This window comes from Sarcophilus harrisii, chromosome 1, assembly GCF_902635505.1.
Source record: "Sarcophilus harrisii chromosome 1, mSarHar1.11, whole genome shotgun sequence".
In the NCBI taxonomy this organism is placed as follows: Eukaryota; Metazoa; Chordata; class Mammalia; order Dasyuromorphia; family Dasyuridae; genus Sarcophilus; species Sarcophilus harrisii.
Genome location: NC_045426.1, coordinates 231925848 through 231952071, shown reverse-complemented (window position 1 = coordinate 231952071; position 26224 = coordinate 231925848). Strand labels below are relative to the sequence as shown.

The window sequence follows — 26224 nt, the reverse complement described above, 5'->3', positions numbered from 1 at the left end:
GGCCTGATCCCAAATATAGTTATCAGTATTCCACTCTACTTGGTCATAAAATCCTAATTGGGAAGGCCCAAGAAAATGACTTATACCCACTAAGAGATCCTCTAGGACCCGATGACACCAGCAAGTCCCACAAAGACTAAAAGGTACAAGCTATAAAGAGATGATCAATGGGTCCCCGAAATTTCTTATTATATCCACAGAGGAGACCATACTAACAGGGCAGTGGAGTAACAAAGGAAAAAAATTGTTTTTAAGTTTCTAAGTTAAAAGGAAAAAATGAAAATACTACATTTGTAGAGTAAATGGCTAATAGAGGCTTCTACATAGAGCTCATACACATCAACTTTGTACTACTCAGAATTAGGCCTGCAGTAAAATTAGCTCAGAAAAATCCAATTATGATAGAATAATATTACCCTGTAGAGAGAGACAAAAGAAATGTACTTTCTTTAAAAGCCCTTCAAAAGGTGAATCTGCCCCAAGTTAGCCATTCTCTTTTAGCTCCCTATATCTTAAATCTCTGCATTTTGCTATCTACCTAGGTTTACATGGACATAGTGAGCAGATAAAGATAAAATCCCTTCCTATAAAAACTCCAAAATAACTCTAGATTAGCTTTACCAGTATCCTGCTTATTACCAGTCTCTGGTGCTCAGGCTTTGCCCCTTATAATCCCCTAGACAATTCCTAAAATACAATTCTTTCAGAACAATTTGCCTGCTCAAAAACATTTAAGGGCTTATTAAAAGCTAATAAATTAAGGCTAAACTTCTCAGCATCATATTAGACTAGAAACATTATATTGCTGTACTTTCAGATTGCTTTACACACTCAAACACATACAGAATCCCTGTAGGATTTAACTCCAAAAGCTATGACAGCTGAATTTTTATGTTGGCAGTCTTGATACAGAAGCTAAGCTAACTACTCCTCAAACTTGACTTAATAAATGTTCACTGATTGACTGATTTAACACTGATGAGAATAGAAGGGATCCTGCTGCTGCTGAGCAATAATGAGTTGTCTTTATAAAACCTTTTTTTTCCCTAACACCTAGTTTCCCAGAGATCCATGTCTACTTCAGAAACCAATCACTGGAACTTGATTGTGCCAATGAGATCCCCCTTCCCCCAAAAAAGTCATTAATTCAAGGAATCCATGAGAGCTATAGATACAGATCTAACATTATAGACCTGGTAACACTCATTTTATCTTTTTCAGGCCAATGAAACAAAAGAAATGATACAGACTGATGTTTTAGAAAATGATTAACTACTTTAAAAAAAAAAAAAAAAGATCTTCACTCTTTGTTCCTTCTTGATTTAAAAAGTTTTTGGTTGGATAAGAGAAGTAGCTAGAAGGGTTATGAGAAGAGACTTTTTTTTTTTTTTTGGGTAAGGGATGAGGTAAGAGTAAAAAATACCATGAACAAGGAGACTTACGTGTCTACTTCAAAGGTGTAGATTTGGACACCGAATACTCCAAATTTAAGCTTCCTGAGTCTACTTCCAAATTTCCCATCAGAAAAGGAAGTTTAAGAATAAATTTTGAATACCGAGATTTTTGATTATTCAATTATGGTCCCTGTCACTGCCCTTTTCTTTAGACTTATTTGCGTTATAAAATATCCATGTGAAAGATAAATCTGGGATCACAATTGGTACACCAGAGTGATGGGTATAAGTGTATGTATATATATAAAACACACACATAAACATGCATATTTTCTAGATATCTAGATAGATATATAAATATGTATGCCAGTGAATCAAGTTTCTCTATTGTCTCTCCTTTCCCTTTTCTTACCTCCCACCTTTTTAAAAACGAAAACTGTAGGATTTTTGACCTGAAATGCAGGAGAGGGAAGACATGCAGTGAATCATGAGATATACAAACCACAAAATGTTAAAACAGGAGAGAACACAGTTTTCCAACCTGGGCTTCAGCACCGAGAGATTCAAATAGACGTTTTTCCTGGTTGCATGAAAATTAAGAGATTTAGGAATGAGGAGAAAAGAGAATTCTAAGAGAAAGAAACTCTAAGGTGTTCTACAGAAGGCCAGAAAATGTTCTGCTTTTGATTCAACCAGATTGCAATAGCCAAAGAGAATCACCTCCTTTCTTCCTGATGTCAGAGAAAGATGTAAACGGACTTACAGCTAGCAATCCAGGTGATAGTATGAATACCACTTTCAACCAATTGAAGTGCTAAAAAAATCAGATTAAGAACCCCTTAAATAGTTTTTTAAAAAATACCAGCTTTAAATATTTAAGTGGATGCAGAGATCATGCAGCCCATCGTGAGAAATGACCAATAACAGAGAATGAATGAAAGTGGCAGAAAAGCCATGTTTGTTTGAGTTTGATAATGAAGTAGCCCTGTCACCCTCCTCACCCCTAGGGGGGATAAATGAAGAGAGAAGGGAAAAAGCAAGCTAAGGGAAGGAGAGTGGAAGAATCCCTAAAAAGAGCCCTGGGGATATTTTTAATATACTTACCTAGTGACATCTGGGGCAGTGGTTGGGTGCACATGTTTCATGATGGTTTGGATCCAATTCCGTCGAATTCCAGAAGTCATGGCAGAAAGAGTGAATTCTCCTTCTTTTGTCTAGATTGAACACAATAAATATCTAATGAGTGACGACAACATAAAGAAGCATCAAAATGTTATTTAAGATTCTGTCTTTCCTTCTCCAAAGGAATCATTTGAAAAGGATTTGGACCATTGTACTCAGGTTCTAAAAGGAGACTTTATCAATAAGGTTAGTAGTCCCAGATCTCTCAATGTAGTCTATTTTGGAGATCTAGAGACTAGAAACAACATGGCCATGACCCAATATATACTTTTAAATGTGACCAGCTTTTTGTTAACTAAACAAGAGTGTGTGTAATGTCTGAATGAGATTAGGTGATCATCTGGGTCCATCAGAGCACAGGAAGCACTTGTCAAAAAATATTTCATTAGGAAAATCCTAAGCACTGATCTGACCATGTCAACCCTTAGCTCAAAAAAACTTTCAAGCTTCCTAATGATAAAGATAAGATATAAGATAAAATAAACACTTTAACATGGCATCTGACTGTGAGCTGGTTATAAACTATATCTATTACTATTAACATTACTTCTCTTCATGTAGTCTACTTCTGAGTCAATCTGAATGTAACTGCTTCCCAAAATGGTCCAGTATTCTTCTTCCTCAGTGAATTCAGTCAATAATAAGGCTATTCCTAAACATCTACTCCCTGATCCTGTCGCCTGCCCATTCTATTCTCTTCATGCCCTTGCTGAAATTCTTTTTATCCAAACAGAGCTCAGGTCTCATGTCTTCCATGAATTAAGGCTTCCCAGGTAAAAATGATTTCTCCCTCCTCAAATTTTCCATAGCACACAGTGGATCTCCCCTTTCCCCTTCATTTCCTCTAGCTTTTATCATACTATTTTTTAATTTACAAGTTGTATCCTTCCCTCATTCCTCTCTCCATTACAATGCAAACTCTTTGAGAGCAGGCATGGATTTTTTTCTCTCATATATCACTGGGGACTAGTACAGAGTGTTCTCATCAGAAGCATTAAGTGTCCATCCAGTAAAAAGATAAGAATTTAAGAGTCTCAGGGAAGGAGGGGAAAAATTGGAACAAAAGGTTTTGCAATTATCAATGCTGAAAAATTATCCATGCATATATCTTGTAAATAAAAAGCTATAATAAAAAAAAAATTAAAAATAAAGTAGGTACTAAGCTTTAAAAAAAAAGAATTTAAGAGTCTTTGCCTTCAAGGAGTTTACATTCTACTGAAGTGAAATATTATGTACAAAGGAAACTAAACAAAAAGCATATTCAAAGTGAAAAGAAGGAAATTTCCAAAGACAGGAGTATTAGCAACTGGGGGAAATCAGTATTAGGTGACAGCACTTAAACTGAGGCAATTGGGGTTAAGTGACTTGCTCAGAGTCACACAGCTAGGAAGTGTTAAGTGTCCAAGACTAGATTTGAACTCAGGTCCTTCTGACTGCAGGGTTGGTGCTCTATCCACTGCGCGACCTAGGTGCCCCTCTTACTAACATTTATTAAAAGAAAACGTTCAAAACATCAGTCAGTTCTCCCTTCTCTTAAAGGAAAATATGAATCTGATCCACACTTGACATGGCCAAAATTATCTTGCTGTCTTATCAACTTTCTCCTAATGGAATTCATTTTAAAATTTGTTTTACTTCCTGTCAATTTTTCTATTTACATAAGATGAGAGTAAAAATTGAGCACTTTCTCAACTTCCCTACAATATTGACACTGTTGAATACCACTTTGAATATATCTTCTTGCATCCCTATCCTGATTTTTCTGCTGATGTCTTTTTTTTTTTTTTTTGATGTGTTTCTTAGTTTTATTTTATATGTTTGAAGCTTTTTATTTTCAAAATATATGCAAGGATAATTTTTCACCCCTGGCCCTTGCAAAACCTTGTGCTGCCTTTGTAAATGCCTTCTTTCCCTTTCTCTCTTTTAAATGAGAGTGATTCCTTATGGCTCTCTCCTCAAGTTTCTTTTCATCTTTTCATATTTTTCCTGGGTGACATTTGTTATCTACCCTAACAGCTTCAAATATCAAAATATCTACTCAAATTCCCAAATTCTTTCACTCTTTCTTTCTTTGAATATGGTTCCCCAAGCTCCAAACCTATATTTCCTGGTTCCCTAAGCTCCAGACCTAGATTGCTAGACTTGTCTTAACCACTAGACTTTTCTACCAGAATATCCTGACAGCACCACAAATTCATTATGTTCACAATTAAAGTCATAATCTTCTTTCTCAAAGGAAATGATCTCCCCAACTTATCATTTCTATTAAAGATACCACTATTTTTCCTATGATGACAACTTGAAATATTACTCATTTTTCATATAGGGAATAAAACAGGAAAGAGATAGCTCTTAATTCTTATATGAATTTTAGATCATTTCCTTCCTTTCCATTCCCACTATTATCACCATAGTTCAAATTTTATTGGACTATTGAAATAGGTAAATCTTTATTATTTCAAGTCTTTTCCTCATTTTAGTTTGTACTCCATATTACTATTCTCTTAATTTTCTTAAAGTATAGCTTTGATCATCACTTCCCTGCTTAAAAACTTTTAAAAACACATCAAACATGAGAATAAAATCAAACTTCATTAAGCTTGGCATTCAAGGATTGTAATGTAGTTCCAACTTTCCTTTTCGATCTTTATCTTCCATTATACTCCTTTTCATAGAGCTAAACTGCATTTACTATACCCAAAATTAATTTTATGCTTATGCGCTGGATTTACTACTCATCTTATCACCTCTGCTTGAAATATTCTACTTCTATATTCACAACTAACAAAACTCTACATCCTTCCCTGATCACACAAACCAGAAGCGAGTTTTTTTGGACTAGGGTGCTGGAATGGTTCGAAGATTAATTCCAACACGTGGCTATGTGACTTTGGGAAAGACTTTTAACCTCTCTGAGTGTCAGGGTGACTAATCTATAAAATAAATGGAGATGATAATAATATCTACTTCACAATGGGACATTATGGAGATCAAATAAGATAAATCTGCTTGGAAATGTTTAAGTATTATATCATTGTCAACTTATTCCTTTTTTTATAATTCTCATATTTTACATATCACATATACTCTTTTGTCAAAATTATATTTGTAAATATAACTTCTCTCTCCAACGGGTTATAACTCATCAAGGGAAGAGACCACTTCTTATCCACAGTATGGATTAATGAAAACTAGTCTTAGTTTGTTGTGGTTCAGTCATTTTTAGTCATGTCTGCCTCTTCATGAACCCATTTCTTGGCAGGGATACTGGAGTGGTTTACCATTTCCTTCTCCAGCTCATTTTACAGATGAGGAAACTGAGGGAGACAAAGTCAAATGATTCGCCTAGGGTTGCACAGCTAGTAAGTGTCTGAACTCGGGAAGATGAGTCTTCACGACTCCAGGCCTGGTGATTTATCCACTTTGCTTTCTAGCTGTCCACACAAGTCTTAGGATGTTGGTACATAGATCAGTGGCTCTCCACCATTTCACCTTGCATCCTCAAGTTCCTTCCAAATGATCCTCAACAGGATTTCTATGTTTTTAAGAGCAGGTAATACAGGAACAGCTACTTTTTGTTCAGATTACAATCGAAAGGGATAACAGAAATGAAGGCATAATTGGGTAATGATGGAAGTAAGAGAAGCAGTGAAGGCTGCGATTAACCTAGGACAACATAGATCACTGATTGGGTAGCATCAGATTTTCTCCATTAATTTTCACTATGGGAAGAGTTAACACTGACAACCTGGGGGGCCAGAATAATCTCCCCTTAAAGAAGTATAATATTTCATAGGAAGATGAATTATCCTGAGAATAGGGATGTGGTCAATTTTCTGAAACTAGTTACTGACTACTGGTACACTGAACACCAAGTCTTCCACATCCTTTTCCATTCCTTCTCTCCTCTCTAACAACTGTGTGATCCTTTTCCATTCCTTCTCTCCTCTCTAACAACTGTGTGGTGGACACAGTGACTCAAGAGTCAAAGGGACCTGGGTTCTGATCCCACTTCACTCAACAGTTGTGAACCTCAGTCTCCTCCTATATAGAGTTAGGGTGTCGGACTTGAGGACTTCTGAGAGCCCTTTCCTCTGAACGGTTCTGAATAGGATCCCTGAGAACTTGGGAGCGGAACCCTTTCCCAGCCCTTGTTCTGCTTACATGGATCTGAAATCCATAGTTTCTCTGGACTGGATATTCAGTGACATTGCAGCAGGTAGACAAGTCAATCTCACCATCCAAATCAGCCGCCTGGAAAGAAAAGAAAGCATCATAATCATTGCCTATGTCAGTGGGTTATTTAAAATAGCATAGAGTTTGGGTTTTTTTTTTTCAAACTTTAAGGAAAAAGTCCATTTCAAGAGCCATTTCCGTCTGGCCTTGAACTTTGTGGTCATTGTAGGTGAAGGCCCTATAAAGTGGGCAACAGTAACATGATTTCGCATGTGTTTATCCAGGTTGTACATTATTCAGTCATGTCCAATTCTTCATGACCCCATTTGCATTTTATTTTTGGCAAAGACACTGGAGCGGTTTGCATGTCCTTCACCAGTTCATTTTACAAAACGAGATTAAATGACCTACCCAGGGTCACACAGCTAGTACTTGAGGCCAGATTTGACTTCAGGAGGATGAGGCCCTCTATCAAGTCTACTGCCTCCTTGCCCTGTTATTTCAACTAACAACAGAGTCAGGAGCATCTATTTAAAACCATCAGTATGCATCATATATAATGGGATAAACTGGAACCATTCTCAATAAGATCAGGAGTGAAACAAGATTGCACTATCACCGTTACTATTCAATATTGTATTAGAAATGCTAGCTTTGGCAATAAGAGTTGAGAAAGAGATTAAAGGAATTAAGAGTAAGTAATGAGGAAACCAAACTATCACTCTATGCAGATGATATGATGGTATACTTAGAGAACTCTAGAGAATCAACTAAAAAACTATTAGAAATAATCCACAACTTTAGCAAAGTTGCAGGATACAAAATAAATCTACATAAATCCTCAGCATTTTTTAAAAAATACATCACTAATCAACTAACAAACAGGAAATATTGTACTCTTCTTTTTTTGGAGTTCAGCACGCTTAAACAATATCATCCTAAAGAAAACACAAAGGATCATCCATCCCTAGCTTTTTAACTAAATTTCCAAAGAACAGAGAAAAAGCTGTTGAGTTACACTGCATATCTCCCTTAGGTGGAATCTTCTAAAAGCTGAATATCAGAGGTGGAGAAACACTTAACAAGAACATCAAAAGCAGATCTCATTGTACTCAGATTTTCTCAACAAGATCTAAACTAACTTAGTTTACAAACACAAAACAGCATATACTAGCACTTAGTTTACAAACACAAAACAGCATACACTAGCACCCTTCAATTAACAAAGGAAGGAACTTGAGGTCAGAAAAAAGCAGAATTACTGAAAGCTAGGACCCTCATCCCCAGATCGACTCCATCTGAATGCCCTTAGCTAAATCTAAAATAAAGATGGGATAAAGATGCTTACCTCCTCAGCTACTGAATCCCTGTAATATCTCAGGCTCTGATCCGCCAGGACAAACCAGTGTTTCTTCCACTAAAAAAAAAAAGAAAAAAAAATTAAAGGATACATTAAAAAAAAATTCTAAAAAGATTGCACCATCACTTTTTAGAACTCTCTAGCCATGTGATTTGCGACTGAGAAAGTATCACCTGTGGAACATCTCCCGTGAGCACAGGTAAAGCAAATGAGGTTTTGGCCCCTCCCAGTGACTGGTGGCAGACAGGATTCTGCTAGGCTCCAAGCAGCCATGCATTTATGTCAGGACAACTTGTGAAGCTGTAGCTTCTCCAGTGAAAAGCCAACCCAGAAAGCTAAGAGCCGGGGTTTGAGTGGCAGGGCTCTCTCCAGACTCCACAGTGTCGGGTGCTTGGTGAACACAGCCCACTTGCTTTGCTACCCTCCATCTATTCTCTATCAGAGGCCTCAGAATTAGGGTTTCCTACCAATGAAGCCTGAGGAAAGGTGATGGGTGACGGTCCTGAGTGGTCAAACTGAGAAGTACCTGGCTGGCTAACGAGATGGGCACCAGCTAATAGCAGCAAACTAACCAGCTAAGTTCCCAATTCTTCACTGTGGGTGGCAATGAGGGAAACTCAGATCTTCAGGCAAAACCAAGGGGATTAGATATGGAGGAAAAAGAGAAAAGAGCAAGATAACCTTTGGCAAGAGTCACTTGGGAAACAAGAAAATTCTGGAACTGGAGGAAGCTTCAGAGCCTCCTTTTTGTGGAGGGTTAACCAATCCTAATTCATCGCTACTTCGTTCCCTAGAGTTTCCCCTTCTGCTCTCCACCTAGAGAGGACGTGTATGTAAAGCGGAGGCTGGGGGGATTGCCACAAATGGTACTAGGAGCTCATCTTCAGGTCAGTAGTTTCTGTACAGACTTAATGGTTTGAGTGTATTGCTATAGGGGGCAGAAATAGTAGCAACAAAAATAATCATGGTAGTAACAATAGCATTTATACAGAGCTTTAAGGTTTGCAAATGTTATTTCATTTTATCTGTACAACCACCCTAGGAAGTAGGTACTACTATTGCCTTGATTTTACAAATGAGGAAACTGAAGCAGAGAGAAGTGACTGTCCCAGGATTATACAACTAGGAAGTGTCTAAGGCTCAGGTCTTTCTGACTCTAGGTCCAGAGCTCAATCCATGGCACCACTTAGCTTTACTCCTCAAAGAGAGAGATGGGCTTGGGGAGGAGAGAAGGAGGAGCAACGAGTAACTGAGAGTTCCATCAGTTGCATTTCATCTTTCTCCATTTGGAATTCAAGCTGCTCAGGAGTGCTCTCTCCTCCACTGTGATCAGGGCCTCTAGCCCTGCTAAAAGAGACTAATAAAAAGTTGAGCGCAACAAAATTAACCCAACAATACATAGTGTTCTGCTAGGAAAATCCATCGGGACCTCTTTTAAAAAGTTGCTCAGTAATGTGGGAATCTGTTTTGCTGGACTAAGAAAATATGTATTAAGGAATTTTTAAATTAGTCAATGAAGGGGAATGGTAGTAGGAAAGATGGGTTAATTTTTTAAAAATTTGTTTCTTAAAAATATTTTTCAAAAGACTGCTCAGGGACACCTAGGTGCTACAGTGGATAGAGCACCAGCCACTGAATCAGATCTGAGTTCAAATGCAGCCTCAGACCTGGATAAATCACTTAATCTTGACTCTCATGCCAAAAAACAAAACAAAAAACCACTGCTTAGAGGCAAATGGAATGCAGTGTCTTAAAATGCACCCATGAGGCCAGATCCTTTGTTTCTGGGAACAGGTAGGACAAACAGGTTTGAGTATCCTGCAGGAAGTAGGATACACACATACATACACATACATTTCCTCCTAAAAATAGCTGTGCAAAAAAGAGGAATAATTAGCAAAGATCTCTTCCCTCTGAGGTTCCTAGGCTCGTAGATCAGCAACAAAAATATTCAATTAAATCAGGAAATCTGGGGATAGGCAAAGAAGATACTGATGCTTTCTTAATAGATCTATGCTCTGACAACTCCTGGCCAAGCAGGTACTGAACTCACCTGGCCATCCTCGTATTGCTTGGTCAGCCAGCCTTTCTTGAAGTTCAGCAGGTCAGGCTAGGAAGAGGAAAGGGAAAAAATTACAGGACAGCACTGAGGGATTTCATTCCTTGCAAGAAGGCAAATGCGAGGAGCAGAAATGTTCTATACCAGGTGACAAGCATCTTCCTATTGGGAGGATGCTGAAAAAAATGAATGTTTTGTTCCGTGTAAGCACGTGCTTCTGTACCACCACCCAAAATACCACAGATTGCTTTCCTTTCCATAAGCTGGACAAACTCCTCAGAAAAGAGGGAGAACCTGTGCTCAGTGGTAATGGCCGGAATGGCCTTGGTCATCATCCCCAGTCTTGTAGAATCACGTCCCCCTAAGTGAGAGCCCTCCACACTGGGCTAGTATGATGGGACTGAGGGAGAAATCCCAGGACAAAAACATCTGTTCTTCAATGCAATTTATACAAGGGTGGTAAAGAGTCACAAAAGCCCCTGTTAAAGGAGTAAGGGAAACCCTTTCAATCAGAAAGGAGAAAATCTGCTATCTGCAATGGAAGGGATAGCCACAGTGCTGACTTTCCAAGCATAACTCATTATTTAGTGATAGCAGTGACCTTGTGGGTGACTGGCCAATGAAGATTGTTTCTTATTTCCAGTTTTTCCCTGTGCCTAGGAATAGATTCCACAGTTGGAAAAAAATAAAACTAAGTGATGGAGTAATTATCCCAACTTTTTTAGGGGGGGGGGGGGGGGGGGGGCCACAGTGCTGGCTTTCCAAGGAGGGAGGGGAATATCCATCATATAACAGACAAAATCTCTATAGAGTTTCACACAGATCTAGGAAGATAGGATCCAAGCATCTTGTCTTTATTTCCTCCACTTTATTTGGACTTTTGCATATACTACTTCTCATCTGATTAAAGTTAAAGATAAGAACAGAAGATGTGAGGATCCCGTCTTTTGAACTTCCCTAAATTCTTTACAGTTCTGCCCACCTCCCTACCACATATAGGTCCCTTCTGACTAAAGTAGAACCCTTCCTCTACTCCCAGACCAGCATACTTATTCTATCTATGGATTCTATCCATTTCACAAGCATTAAGACCCCAATTTCTACTATGAGGAATTGAATTTTGATACTTTTGACTACAACTGTAGGACAGGGTCAAATAAGTAGACCAAGGGAGAAAATGTTTTCTAGAAATCACAAAGCAAGAGATGGTATGAGAGCTTGCCGAGGCCTTCTAACCACTTCAAACTCAAGAGTTAAAACGGAAGGTCAAAACCAAAGCTCCCATTCTATGGCTCCATTTCTTTAAGCACTTAATTTGTCCCAAATCATAAGAGTGAAGATTCAAAACAAATATCCTGAAGCAACTAGAACTGAGATGAGAGTAGAGAAGAAAACAGGCTCTGAGTAGTAGAAACTGAGACAGATGTACCAATCCATGAATTCAAGAATCTAGTTATTGGTTTAAAAAAAAAAATGGAAAGGAATGGAGGTCTTAGAATGATTGGTTCCTCTTTGAGAAATTACTTTTCTTCTCCATTCATTTCTGTTTCATTCTAAAACCATAATGATCAGGGAGACCTTGACTAAATCAAGACTACCCATCTTTAATATCAAGAGAATAGCTGGGGAGAGGTAAGATAGACAGCACAATGAAACAAAAGTTTACAACATATTTTAGAGAATTCCAGCCAAAAGCATGGATCTGCTTCATGCCCTAAAGTGAGACTTGTTCTAGGAAGATGAGAAAGTCATTTTCAAAAGAAATAAAACCCAAGGAAAAAAATGGATGCTGCCTCAAAATGATTTTTAAAAATAATCAGAACATTAGAGGAAGAAGTTGAGCTCCTCTGTAGAGGCCCCAAGTCCCCAGAGCCCTGATTTTATTTGGCCAGACAAAATCTTGGTGTGGAGTTTCATACAGATCTACGAAGACAGGATCCAAGCACCTAAAAGAGTCCTTATCTTTATTTCCTCCACTTTATTTGAAACATGGCAGGCCCACATCCACATGGAACTTTTCCCAGAGATCACCATTCTCTGCCTTTTTTATGGACACACACAAAAAAAGAAAGGGGTTGGAAAAGTAGTGCTTCTATTCCCCCAAAGACTAAAGAAAAGTTACAAAAAAAAATAGAGAGAGGGTGAAGGTGGAAGTGGCTTTTGTTTCAATTCACCCCAAACAGAGCCCTGGTATACAATTAGTATGGATGTGAAAGCACATGTACACACAAGGTGTCAGGGCCTGGAGAGAAGATGTCAGGCACTAAAAATGAGAATAGACAAGGAATAAGTGCGAACGGAAACAGATGGGACCTTGTCTCTTGAAACCTCAGTTCCAGGTTGCCCGGTCCTGTGGAAGGTAGTAGGCCAGGACAAACTGGGCTCACCGTCATGGAGGATTCTGTGGACCTTCTATCCAATGACTTGGCTCTTCGGTGCGGAGACAGGGGGGAAGCAGAAACATCTGGGATGGAGCCGACGGGAGAGGCGATAGCTTCTGTGGTGGAGTCCTGTAGCAGAGAGCAGCCTCCAGTCAGTAAAACCCAAACTCACAAGGAAGCCAGAGTCGGGCCAAAGATGCAAGAACCACCCTTGAAATCATTTACAAAGCCTCTGCTTAAGATGAAATCAGTGGCACAAAGAAGGAACGGTCAGAAGATAACAGGCTTCTCCAGTGTGAAAGGAATGGGGACTCCCAGCGGTCCCTGACCTTGTTCCTCAGCTCCCCCTTAAAGCAAGACTTTTATCCGAGATGCGTCCGGCTTCTCTCCAAACTCTTGTCCGGGCCACACAAACCCCTCTCCGACCTCCCCACACCCACCAATGCCCACCTCAAAGGATTCCCAGACGCCCAAAAAGAACACAATTATCTAATGGTAGAACGAGGTGGAAAATTTCAGATCCCAGATCAAGGCCTTTGTGGTTCGTATTCACGTCAACACAGTAACAGAGGAAGAAGGAAGATAGGGGAGAAGCAGAAATGAGGGTTTTGGAAGAAAGCAACTGGAAAATGTATTCTCATCTCCTTTTTCTGTACATCTCACGGAAAATACAGGAATGCCACAGGTAGGGTGGCAGCTGCCACCCTGGAGAGGCAAAATTAGTAACTGGATAGCCTCATAAAAAGAGGAACAAGGAGTGAGACTGTAGGAAGTCACTATTTTTCAAAGAAGCCTGGAAAGAAGCAATTCATCCAGCCTTATCATCGGTGATTAGTCAGTGTCAAGAAGAAAGATATTTAATGCAACTTTTTGAGGTATCATTTGGATTAAGTATATATATAATACATACATACATATATATATATAACATTTCATATATGCATAAGATATGTATATATTAAATATATATAAGCATTTATTAAGTACATTAAGCATATATTAAGCATATTAAGCATGAAGACCAGGTAACCAAATACCTGTAGTCATCAGAGGTTCCTTTAGCCATTTAAGAGCCATATAAAGTCTTACCACTGTGCAGAGCAGAGGCTGGCACCAGTGGCAGCTAGCCAGAGACGACCCAATGGGGCTTACCCGCTTCCTGGGGAAAACTCTCTTCTCACTTCGGCCCTGGCGAGTGTCACTAGTCAGCATGGGGCCGGCTGATAAATTGGTCTCCATGTGCTCAGCCTTCTCAATGTCCAAGGCCTCAAATTTTTCAATTACCTGGGACCGCCTGTAAAATAGACAGGACACAAGCCACTGAATGGAAGAGAGGAAATGGATGCACTGGCCAAGACTACCCTCAGCGGGTTCATTCAAAAGCTGAGACTGAACATTTGTCCAACCCTTAGTTCTAGGATGCTCAGAGCCCCCTTCCCATTGTACTTTGTGTGTAAAAAAGTAGAAGGAACAGCATAAAAGGATAAAAGGACAAAGAGAACTTATTAAACTTGACTCTGAGAAAGAACCTTCTACACATTTATATATTTCATTGTCAAGTCAAGGAGAATTAAATGAATACCATGATAGTCTGTTGTACATAAAATACTTTTTTAGACTGTGAACTCCTACACCTTTCTCATTGCTGAGTTTTAATATCTAGCATAAAAAAGCTGGAATATTTTTCATTATGGAAAGTCCTTGCCCTTCTTAGTACCTATCAGGTTTATCTGAAGCATGAAGAGACAGTTATGAGCCCCTGCATTTTATCCCATGATTTTTTTCCCCACATCTTTTGAAAATATGGGCCAGTGTGTTTGCTTACATGTGCCAGTGCACATGTACCCACACCCACACAGAGGCACATGCACACACATTTTCACATGATTTTATATAATCAAAAGGTAACCACCACCTTGCAGCAGGAAGGAAAAGATTCAGTTCCCAATATTATTCATCATTTGATCATGACACTGGCTTAGCCTCCTGTTGTTCTTGGTTTAGCAAGAAAAAGGCCCATGAATTAACATTGTTTTTGCCAAACAGTAAAAAGGATCAAAACCAAATTAAAATAAAAACAAGCAAGTTGATTTCATGTGAGAGGGCTTGGATGCGCCATCAAGTTGTCTACTGCTGGAGACTGAGATGAGATGGGAGCGAAGCAGGTGGAGTAAAGGCGGATAACGTCACACAGCAACACAGCAGGAGAAGGTGGAGAGGAACAAGACCTGAAAGAAAATAAGGCTGGAAAATGAATGAATAGAAAAGATTTTTTTGTAAAGCAACAACAAATCAAACTTATTCAAAGAATTCAAGACACAAAAATCAAAGATCATCATCGAAAAAGGAGGAAAATTAACAAATCTCAGTTCTAAGAGGTTAATCCCACAGACTGAAGTGGATAAGGGGCTTCTGAAAGAAGTTAATCTAAGCTTTTCTGTAGCTCTCCCCAATAGTCACAGGAGCTGGAATTCTCTAGGAATAGCTAATTCCTTCCCCAAATGTATCACCCTTTCAATGTCACTTCAGAGGAGAGAAACCTAATGGGAAACTAGCCACAAGGCTAGTTCTCTTGATTCATCTGCCTTGGCCAATTAAAAATTACTTCTCATGATCCTTCCCCCAACCCAACTCCCCCTAAATGGTTCACTTAGGGCTATTTGGAGGACAAAGGACTAAAAGAATACTGAGAAGCTAAGACCAACAGAGACAAACTCCAAAATTCTCCTTGATTGGCAGTTTTATTACATTCATTATGAACAAGAGACACAGAAAGGAACATAACCGCCTTAAGCCTTGATTCTAACAGGTAATAGAATACCACAAGTTCCAGAAAATTAAAATTTATCCCTTAAATGAAAAAATGAGGGAAGTGGTTGAAATCCTAGGACAGCCTCAGCAATAAGTTTATCTATGGAGAAGCCTACATGCAGACACTTTTAGGATGCTCTATCTGAAGGTTGGAAGGAAAAATCACATTATTTCTTAGTATATCGAATTGCCTTTAAATCAAAAAGAGTAATGAGAAAGAGAAGAGATATGGCACAAGCCATGCCAGAATATGTTAACATCTTTTAATAATGTCTTGCTAGACATCTCTAATATCCTGGATTCTTCTAGGGAGATGCTAATAAATCAAGATAAATTCAAAGGATTTTACATTTGGTTTTTCCTTTACTTGTATTGGCTGGGACAGTCAAATGGCACAGTGGATAGAGCACTGGCCATGAAGTCAGGAGAAACTGAGTTCAAATCCAATCTCAGACACTTAACACTTATTAACTGTGTGACCCTAAATAAATTATTTAAAACCCCAATTGCCCAAAAAACACAAGAATACTTTGTACTTGGACATTCAAGTTACAGGAAACCATTGGAGTGGAAAGCACTATCAGTACTACTTGTGGATTTCTACAAAAAGGAGGCAAGAAATAAAATAAACTATCTCAGTAACATTATATTATTATATAACAAAATTATTAACAATACTTTAGCTAGAATGCCTTTATGAGGCATTATGATGATTTCAAAGATCAAAGTTTGGTGATGACATAAATCAGATTTACTTTGTACTTCTTTCACTTTCTGTTTGTTTGGAAGTTGTCGATTCATTTATGTGACATAATTAATACAACCCTCTATCAGCTACTGATATAGAGGTGTGCATACTTCACCCAGCAAATAAGAAAATTTACCTCTTCCTATCTCCCTCAAACTGACTCAGATGTGCAGAGAACATCTGGGACAATAGACTTCTTTTTACAGACCTATGCTGGGGGAATAACACTGCTTTTTAGACCCCTTCTCCTTTCTTCTTGTTGCTGCTTTCCTATAGTTAGAATTCAGTAGCTGCTCTGCCAGTTGGGTCAGGCTTAAGGAATGAAAAGTTTTAAACTCAAGACTAAGCTCGGATAAGAATGGTTCTGTACGTCAGTAACTGGATTCTCTGGCAGGTTTGTCCCAGGAGCATCACCAAGAAATTGCTGGCTGAGAAATCAGGGTAGGGGAAGAGCTGACTAAAACATGGTGGGCTTTTCTAGAACTGGCGAATATAAATCAGAAAAGCAGACATTATAATTGGGTTTCATCATAAACAATCAGAAGCTGGTAGTACTCAAATCAAATCAGATCCACTACATGGAGGAACAAGAAAATGGATCCTTGCAGGCAAAGAGCAGAGTTGTAAGCGTGTTGAATGAAAGCAAAGATAAAATTCAATTCCATATCATTATGTAATCACTAAATTTCAAATAAGTTATTCTAAAAGCAGTCAAGCCAAGCAGCTATGCACCAAATGTTAATTCTCTGGTATGGTGCTAAACCAGGATTTTGCTAACCCTTCTCAAAAACTGCCACCTCAGGAAGCTAAATTTCTCTGGTACCCTCCCCAAACCAATCTTTTAGAAGTGCATTTTTTCTAAAGGAAGTCCAAGCCAAAAAAAGGAAATTATTAAATCCTGAGTTTGTTCCCAAAGGAATGAGAGTTTCATTTTGAATTCTTTTCCAGGGGACTGAGTAGAAATCCCATGGTCAACTCCCTGTGTAACTACAGAAGAAAAATAAGTTAAATCTTATTTCCTATCTTGATAAAAACAAGAACAACTATCCTTGCATCTCTTCATCTAGTGTTCTGGTGACAGATGGAATAATAGCACATCGAGAAGGGTGTTCATAATATACAACACAAATAGTGACTCTTTTTGGTACCTGCGGCACAAGGCTCTCGGTCTCCAATATAAACTTCATCCCGGACTCCAATTTACTACTATCTTCAGCATAAGGCAGAACTATCTCACACAATAAATAACTGAAGGAGCTAAAGAGTTTCATTACAAAAACATGTTTCACTTGTGAGGAAATGCCATAGCACTTCAAAGGTAGTATTACAGGGAAGTAAGTACAATTTTCTCATTTAAAATTTGCATGGATTCTAGATAACAATTAAATGGGTTAACATAAGTAAAGTACTTTCCAAAATGTAAAGCACTATATAAACACTATCACTCAAGTTTCATCACTGTTTCCCCTTTTCAAGACATTTAGCCACCCTCCCTATACACATGATTTTGTTTCTTCAGAAACATATTTTTTACAAAGACATTAAGTTGATGTGTGGCCTTTGGCAAGTTACTTCTCTAGGTCTACTTCCTTCTCTGTAAAAATGAGGGGGTAGACTAGAGGATTCCCATCCCAAAATTCCACGAGACTGAAAGCAAGCAACTCTTGGTTATTCACGGTTAAGTGGGACAAAACACCCCTCTCAATTCTCAACGAACAATGCTCCTAATCGCTTGATACTTAAGGAATACCTTTAATCATGGAAGATGACTGATTAGGAACTTTCCGTTTCTGGGCTTCTAGCTGGTGCAAAGGTTTCCTCTGAAAAGGCATTTTAAAGGCCCACATGGTGAAATCACTCACGACTCTTTAGTGAATGTGGGAAAGAGCGGCAGCTTAAGCACTCCGTGGAAGGCCACGAAACGCTCCCCTGGTCCCAACCCAGGACCTGGTCACTTGTGGGCCAAGCCGAGCTCTGGTTTCCTAGCTAGCCCGGACCGAGAGGAGCAAAGTTTCCATGCAGGCAGACTGCACAAGGGGGAAAGGAGTTTTCTGAACCTTTAGAAAGGAAATCTACTTCACTTTAACAGAGAGGAGAGGCCCCAGGGGCCCAAATTCCACTTCCTTCCAGTAAAGCAGGATCACTGAATGAATGGGGTTCACAAGAACCTTTTTAGGGCCCTTCAATGCTGTTGGCAGCCCCTTTGCTTTGCTTCCTGAGACTAAGGAACTCACCTCAAAACGGGCAAGCACTAGGGACAGTTTCTGAGAAATCGGCACAACGGCACCCGCAGGAGACAACGATCAGGAAACCCTTCGGCCATTTGACCCAAAAGGCAGTAAGAGAATTCTGGGCTAGCTGAACCACATTGGCCTTGCTCTAGGAGCCGGTCAATGGATGGCAGCAGAAATCTGCTTGTCTGAATGTTAACACAGGAAGGTAGGAGGCTCAGGGAAGAGGGAAAGAAGCTCGGCATGCCTTGAGCCGAGCAGCTAAGGGAGTCTGCTCCCCCTGTAGAGGCCCTTTAGTCCCCTCCTTACCTCCTTTGGTTGCCAAACAGACGAGCCACCTCCTCCCTGCCAGGGCTGCGGGCCCGAATCTTGCGCTCCAGCCGCCTTCTCTCCACCTGGAAGGCCTCTTGATTACTGATCCTGATGGCCTTAGGCACGTCGGCTAGAGCGGTGTACTGCCTGCTGGCTTTAAAGGCAAAGAGGTGCCCCGGTTTCTCCGCTTCCCTCCCCCCAGCACTGCTGGAGTCCGTGTGGGTGGGCGGCCGACTTGCTGAATCCAAGGAGTTCAGGGAGATGCTGTAGACTATTCGCCCGGCAGGCTGGGGACCTGGGGAAGAAAAGGGGCGGCCATGCTCCTGGAAAGGTAGTTCTGGGTAACTATACCTGTTATTGGGGGTGCTGGGGCTGGGAGGGGATGGCGGAGCCAGCTGCTGCTCTTCTGCCTTCATGTCTTGCTTAGTCTTCTCCAGGGAGAAGTAGCCACTTTCCACTCTGGCCTTCCGTCCACAGTCTATTCGGTCACCATTCATGGTGCTCTCCTCTGAGAGAAGGAAAGAGGAATCGGGATGGGGGAGAAAGGGGAAAAACGGAGAGAAGGAAGGAGATAGAGGGTGGGGACTGAGCTTGGAGGCCACTTGGGGCTAGGGCCCCTCTCTATTTCTAAGAATTCTAAGGGAGCTAGGATTTTTAAAAGGCTGCCTAGAAAACAAGCAGCAGACAAGCTCTCAGGCCCCTACAATTCTTTCTTTCTTTCTTTTTTTTTTAAAGTCTCTGTACCTAACATTTCTCTTTTCCGATTTGCTTTTCTACTCTCTCAAATGAGAGCTATTCTTCTCCACCCCCTCTTGCTGCTCAGCTTCTCACCACTCCATCCACACAGTCTAAGGCCGGTGACCATGGCTCCAGCCCCTCGACCTCCACTGCTTCTCACTGATTTTCTCTTCCACCACTGGCTGCAGACACCACTCTCCCAGTTCTCCATCTCTGGACGCTCTCTTGATGTTCCCTGCTGGCTGCTCAGCCTCCTCCCTCCTCTTCCAGATGGGGTTCTCCTTTGTTCTCTTCTCTTCTCTCTCAATATTGTTCTCTTGGCCATCCTGGCCCTTTCCCTCATGCAACAATCTCATTTGCTGTCACAATCTCAACTACTGCAATTCAAGCTGCTTTCAAGACATCCTCACCCTGATATTTCACCAGCACCTTAAAAATCTACAGGTCTGAAATGAAGCTCCGGACTTTTTCTCCTACATCTGTCCCTCTTTGTACTCGTAAGCCTGGGGCACCACCCTTCACCAAGGCACCCATGTTCTCAGTTTTGGTTTTACCTCTGATTGATCTTCCATCACCTGTCATATCAGTGACAAAGGTCGTTGTTTCCATCCCTAAAACATCTGATGTCAGTGTCTTCCCCTTTCTTCTTCACCTTAATAGCTCAAGTCTTTACTAGTGCCCATATATAATGTTATACTCTCCCAATTAGGTATTTCTGCTTTGATTTTCTGCATTTCTAAGTGATCCTTCATCCTGCTGCTTAAATAATCTTTCTATTCATATTAGTCCACTGTTAATGGCTCCCTATTGCCTACTAAGTTCAAACTATGCTTAGCATTCAAAGCCCTTCACATACTGTCAACAACCAACCTGCCTTGTGAGTCTTATCCCCTATTATTACCCTCCCTACATTCTACACTTAAAAACTGTTTTGTTTGGGTCCTTCAAATGTTTTACACCTTCTCACATTTTGTTCACATCCCTTTTTAACCCTCCTTTAAAAGCCAACTCAACTACTGCCTCCTCCACTAAACCATGGCAGATGCCTCCCAATCAATAGAAACTTCTTCTCTAAGATCCTACAAGCACTATGTTTTGTGTCTCTCCAATACACTTATACAATAGTGTGTGTTTTGGTGTTATTCGCTTATTAGATTGTAAAGCCAAAGAAAGTAGATATCTTGTCTAAATTCTCAATCTTCTCTAGAATTCATCATAGGTCACTGTACTCAAATGTTTGTTAATTAGTATTTTTTAAAATGAATTTGCTACTAGTAGTCAGAATGGGCAATTTCTGTGGCCCCATATAACAGACTACCATCTGCCTATCTTCTCTGCCAAAAAATTATTTAGCCAATTCTTTTTGGAGGGTAAGAGGCCTAGGCAACATAGTTTCGCCTTTTCTCTAAGGATATTGTCACTTAGCTTTCTGAACCAAAGAGCTGCACACATGGTCTGATAACACAGAATGAATGCTAGGCTTTTGAACTAGAATTGGGTTTAAATACTACCTCTGACACTTGCTAGCTGTGTAAAGGTAGGTCATTCAATCTCAAAAAATATCTGTTGTTGTTCTTTAATCTAAAAAAAGATAAACTTTTAAGTATCTATCTTATAAGGTGGTGGGGAAGCTCAGATGAGTAACATGTAAAGCATTTTATATATTTTAAGAACCTACATGTCAGTAGTTATTTTTATTTTCTTGGAAATCAAGTCTGACTCCCCAAATTCACAGAATTGGAGAGTTAATATAAAAAGGTCAAATAGCACAGGGCCAAGCATAAATGTCTGGGTGCTTTATTGGAGATCTATTATGCTGGCATTGAAACATACATAATTCCCATCAGTCTGACCATTTCTACAATTCTATAATTACAATTCTAGCTAGTCTACATATCTCCATCATCACAGGAAAAGTAGCATTCATGCCATGCATCCATTGTACCCTACACTGGCCGAGTTTCAATCAAAATTGATGTCCGGATAGGAAACTGTGCTAGGTCATTATCCTCTTCCAAAATTATCTGAGTTACTTTTATCTTTTGAAAGTCTCCTTTTAAGACTGGAGATTTGAGGAATGTAAGGTTCAGATAATTTTTTTTTTTTTTTAAATAGAGTAATTAATGATGATGGAAGTAATTTATAACATGTAAGAACAAGAATCTTTAAAACATTTGAAATCTTTTTTTTTCCTTTTTGGCTGAAACAAAGGCATTATTTTGTCTGTTGAGAACATCATCAGGAAAAACTAAAGTGGAAAAAGGTATTCAAAAAAGGGGCTAAGAAAAGAAGAAAGAGAGGGGGAGTGACTAAAAGAATCTAGAGCTGAGGTTTGAGACTAAAGACAGAGAACTCTTCCCTAAAAGTTCCAGAGAAACTATTTTCACCATTAAAAAGAGATTTCCATTTTTCTAGGCTGCAATTCCCAGCAAAGCACCCCAGGGAAAAATATTAAAGGATGGAGGATCATGTACACATTCAGATGAGCTATTATGAGAGAAGTGGGATCCTCCATCTTACTAATAGTTCCTAGGAGAAACCTTGCTAAATCTTAACTTGGATCAAAAACAAATAATAGAGTCACATTCAAAAATCTGCTTGTTGTTTATTAACTCTCCTAGAATTTCTGAGAATTCAAAGTGGTGATTATCAGGTATCCTCCATTTTCTCTTATCATGGAAAAAAACTAAGATTGGGAATGAATATTGGCCCAATATCAATATCTCTGGGTTTTAGTCCTAGCTCAGTCAAAACAGAGTAGTTGGAAGCCAATTCATTAATTTTGTTCTATTTGTTAATTTTTATATTTATATTTATATATAATTGTTATATTTGTTAATTTTCACTTGGGGACAATAAAAACTAAGTGAACTCATTCACAGAAATGTCATTTCCAAACCTCATTTGCTGCTGATATAGAGCCTGAGCCTATTCTACCAAAGCCAGAATAAGAATTATTACTATTTTTTCTGATAATTCAGACAAAGCTCTACTTTTATCTGAAAAACCTGGGATTTTCCTAATTACCTCTCTTATCTTTGGTGATTTAGATTAAGTGTCTTTTACCTTCTTTGTTTTCCAGCCCAGGTTCTTTCAATGAGCTGGCTGGGAGGACTTGACCTGATGCAGAACTGGGCACTGGGCTAAGGGTGCTCCCATCTGGCTGATCTTTGCCCCTTATCTCCTCCTGCCAGAGGGTAGACTTGGTGGTGGGAATTTTTTCAGCACTCGGAATGTTGCTGCTGGTGACAGCCATCTTGGCAGGGCCAGGTTCCTAAGGGAAAAAAACAGAAGTATTCATTGACCCTGTCAGAGGATCAAGGGGTATTTTGTTTCAAATTACTTTAAAATTATAAAAGCTGTGACTTTTTTTTCATTTGGAATCATTCTGTCTTAAATATTGATAGGATTCAAACCTAAGAAAACAAAAAGGTATCTAAGATATATATATATATAAATAAATCTATTTATTTATCTCTCTATATATATATGTCCATATGTATATAAATTAGATATAAATAGATAGATAGATTAGATAGATAGATATGAGTTTTAGGTGGGCAAAATTGGCAATAAGTTTCTTCTATATGCCTTAACTCCAAATAGGATACAGTCTTCCTAGTCCAGGAAACCAAAGTATGAATGGAACCAAATTACAGAAAATCGTAATGCCATATAATAATTCCTTAGAATTAGGAGGAGGGTAGAGGGGAGGGAAAAGGAGGGGAGAGAAGGCACCCTACTTTCCCCCTCACCCCAGGATTTTTTTCAAATTCACAGGACAATATGGACATATAAAAGGTACAGGACATGAGCTGCCACATTCTCAAAAGACTCAACTCATACCCTAAGCCATATCACTCTTTTATTTCCTACCTGTCCCATAAGATAATGCTACAAATTATTAAATGTAAAATATTAGAATTATGAGGTTTTACCTCACTCTCATCAAACTGGTTGGTGAAACATAAAGTAGTTAAGTGTTCAAAGAACTGTGGGAAGACAATTGCATTAAAATGCTGTTGTTTACCCATTCCTAGCTTGGGAATGGGTAAAAAAAATAAAAAATTGTAGATAACAATTAAGAATTACAAATATAACCCATATCAGATTACTTGCCATTTAGAGAAGGGAGACAGGGATGATGAAGGAAGAAAAAAAAATTGAAACTCAGAATCTTATAAAAATTAATGTTAAAAACTATCTTTGCATTTGGTTGGAAAAATAAAATACTAATGAAATAAAATTAAAGGGACAGGGGGGAGGAATTACAAGTGAACAGTTACTAAGCTGACCATACCCTTTATTCCAGCAAGCTCATTAATGTTCATATACCACAAGGAAGTCAGAGACAGAAAGAAAAACTTCATATGTACTAAAATACTCATATAGCTAGCACTTAACACAGGGCCTACCACATAGCAGCTGATGTTTTATGTACGTATGTTCGATATATATATATATATATGTGTGTGTGTGTGTGTGTGTATATATGTATACATACACACACACATATATATTTGATAATCTTTCTATTAACAAAAAACACTAGAAACAAAATGGATACTCATCAATTAAAGAATGACCAAATGAATGTAATAGAATACTATTGTGCAGTCAGAAATGAGGACTGTTAAGAATTCAGAAAATGACAGGAAGAACATTACGAAACAACTGACAGATTAGGTACAAAAGCAGAGCCAAGAGAATAATGTACATGACTCTAAAAATGTAAATGGAAAAAAACGCCACTAAAAGGCACTTGAACTTGGATGAAATGTAGTGACCAATCATAGACTTGATTTAGTGAACAGATAATGCAGACATATTTCCCTCTTTTTGGGAGGCAGATGACTACAGGTGTTGCACATGCTATCAGACATGACCACTAGTTACCTAGTACAGGGGAGCCAAACTCTGATGGGGGGGGGGGGGGCCCCACTAAACCATGCATTAGCATCTCTGCAGGCTTACAGACTTAAGTTTTAAAACATAATATCATTTTTTCCCAGACTTTTACTTTTTTGCTAAATATTCCCCAATTATATTTTCATGTGGTTCAGGACACTTGATATGTCTGACACCTTTAATCTACTCCAATCAGGACTCTGCACCTGCCCCCCCCCCCAAAAAAAAAAAAAAAAAAGATATCCCCTTATCCTGTTTCCCATAAATGGACATTTGGCCTTAGCCTGAAGACCGTTCAAGGGGGGAAAGAGACCAATTTTTGACAGAGCTAATTGTTAGGAAGTTTTTCCTGAAAGGGAGGCTAAATCTGCTTCTTCGCCAGTCTGGATCAAAGAAAAAAGGTCTAATCTCTCCTCCACATAAAAGCCCTTCAAATACTTAAGACAACTATTACAATCTTCTTTTCATCAAGGTCCGCATTCCCAGTGCCTTTCATTGATCCTATATAACTAGGCTGCCCTCTTATGGACATTATCCACCTTATCAATGTTCTAAAAACTTAAAGCTAGGCCATGGTGACAATACTCTAAATGAGTTCTAATAGGGACAGAATACAGGGGTATTATCACCTTCCTTTTCCTGGAAGTTATGTCTAATAAAGCCTAAAATAAAATTAAATGGCTTTAAATTTTTTTTTTTTTTGCTGCCAATATATACTAAACATTTGGCTTAATAAACCCCAATTTTTTAAAATCATACCATCACAAAAAATTTCATCTTTTATAGGAAGCCATTTCCATTCTTTCTTAGAATTATCTCCAATTTACTCTGTAGATAGCTGGCTTGTACTTATTTGTTTGACTTCCCCGTTAAGACTGTAAGCTTCTTGAGGGAGGGAACTTTTGCCCCTTTTATTACCCTTAGCACTTAGCACAGTGCCTGGCATACAGTAGGTTTTTTTTTGTATCCAAACTTCATTCCTGTTGACTTTCATATTATTTAATTTAGTCCAATGTTCAGGCCCATAGGGATCTTTTTTGGATCCTAACTTTAATATCCAATGTATCATAAAAAAGCAAAGAAATAGCAGCAAGCAGACAATCATAACATAATATTTTCACTTCTTTAGTCGTTGATTGCTTGAATTTTATTTCTTTTCTCATTTTTTTTCCTTTTTGAGATGATTTTTCTTGTGCAGCAAGATAACTGTATAAATATGTATGCCTATATTGGATTTATATATTTTTTTACTTGCCATCTAGGGAAGAGGGTGAGAGTAAGGGTGGGGTGGGGTGGGAAATGGGAACATGAGGTTTTGCAAGGGTCAATGGTGAAAAATTATCCTTGCATATGTTTTGGGGGAAAAAAAAAAAAAAGATTGCACAGAGATGCCTCAAAACCTATAAATTCTGCTGGAGAACTTACTCTCTTACTGGGGTAAGGTGAAGCCAAGAGGATACAAAAACTAGCACAACTCCAGGAGACAGGTCATTGAGGGGATTGGAAGCCAGTGAGAACTCAGGTCACCAGGACCTGAGTCCTTTGGAGACAGGGCCAGTTCCCACAGAGACATGTAGCCAGAAACTACAATCAGGGAAACTAAAACCAATGAAGAAATTCTATGGGTTAGGAGGAACACAAGAGGCTAATCCAAAAGAAAAGAAAATTTTCATAACTGATATAAGCAAGCATCATAAGCTTCTATCCAAGATTGGAGATAAAAGTAAAGAATAATGGATGAAAAGAGTGGAATTGAGATGAATTTATTTTCATTTTCAAAAATGCAAACAAAGCAAGAGTAACCTAGAAATCAAAAAATTTGAACTGAATGGGCTAAATGAAGAATTTATATTTAAATGGAGAAGAATGGGGTCTTTCAGATTTTTATTGTTTTCAAAGATGAGAGAGGAAATTAACAAGAAAT

The 26224-nt window shown here is 38.9% G+C and overlaps 1 protein-coding gene across 9 annotated transcripts in view; it reads right to left on the bottom strand.

The window, feature by feature from the left end:
- MPRIP (myosin phosphatase Rho interacting protein) overlaps window positions 1-26224 on the bottom strand; it is a 223608-nt gene that overhangs the window by 41851 nt on the left and 155533 nt on the right. For 3 of the 9 annotated variants that reach the window (XM_031938247.1, XM_031938244.1, XM_031938238.1), the window contains exons 6-14: window positions 22459-22666; window positions 18652-18949; window positions 13705-13846; window positions 12559-12681; window positions 10166-10222; window positions 8101-8169; window positions 6741-6830; window positions 2499-2608; window positions 1936-1974 (exon numbers count right to left, since the gene is read on the bottom strand). In XM_031938247.1, the coding sequence (XP_031794107.1) occupies window positions 1936-1974; window positions 2499-2608; window positions 6741-6830; window positions 8101-8169; window positions 10166-10222; window positions 12559-12681; window positions 13705-13846; window positions 18652-18949; window positions 22459-22666 (1136 nt within the window). Of the gene's footprint in view, window positions 1-1935; window positions 1975-2498; window positions 2609-6740; window positions 6831-8100; window positions 8170-10165; window positions 10223-12558; window positions 12682-13704; window positions 13847-18651; window positions 19163-22458; window positions 22667-26224 lie in introns of all 9 variants that reach the window. The other 6 variants (XM_031938263.1, XM_012542817.3, XM_012542816.3 and 3 more) reach the window with 4 other exon arrangements.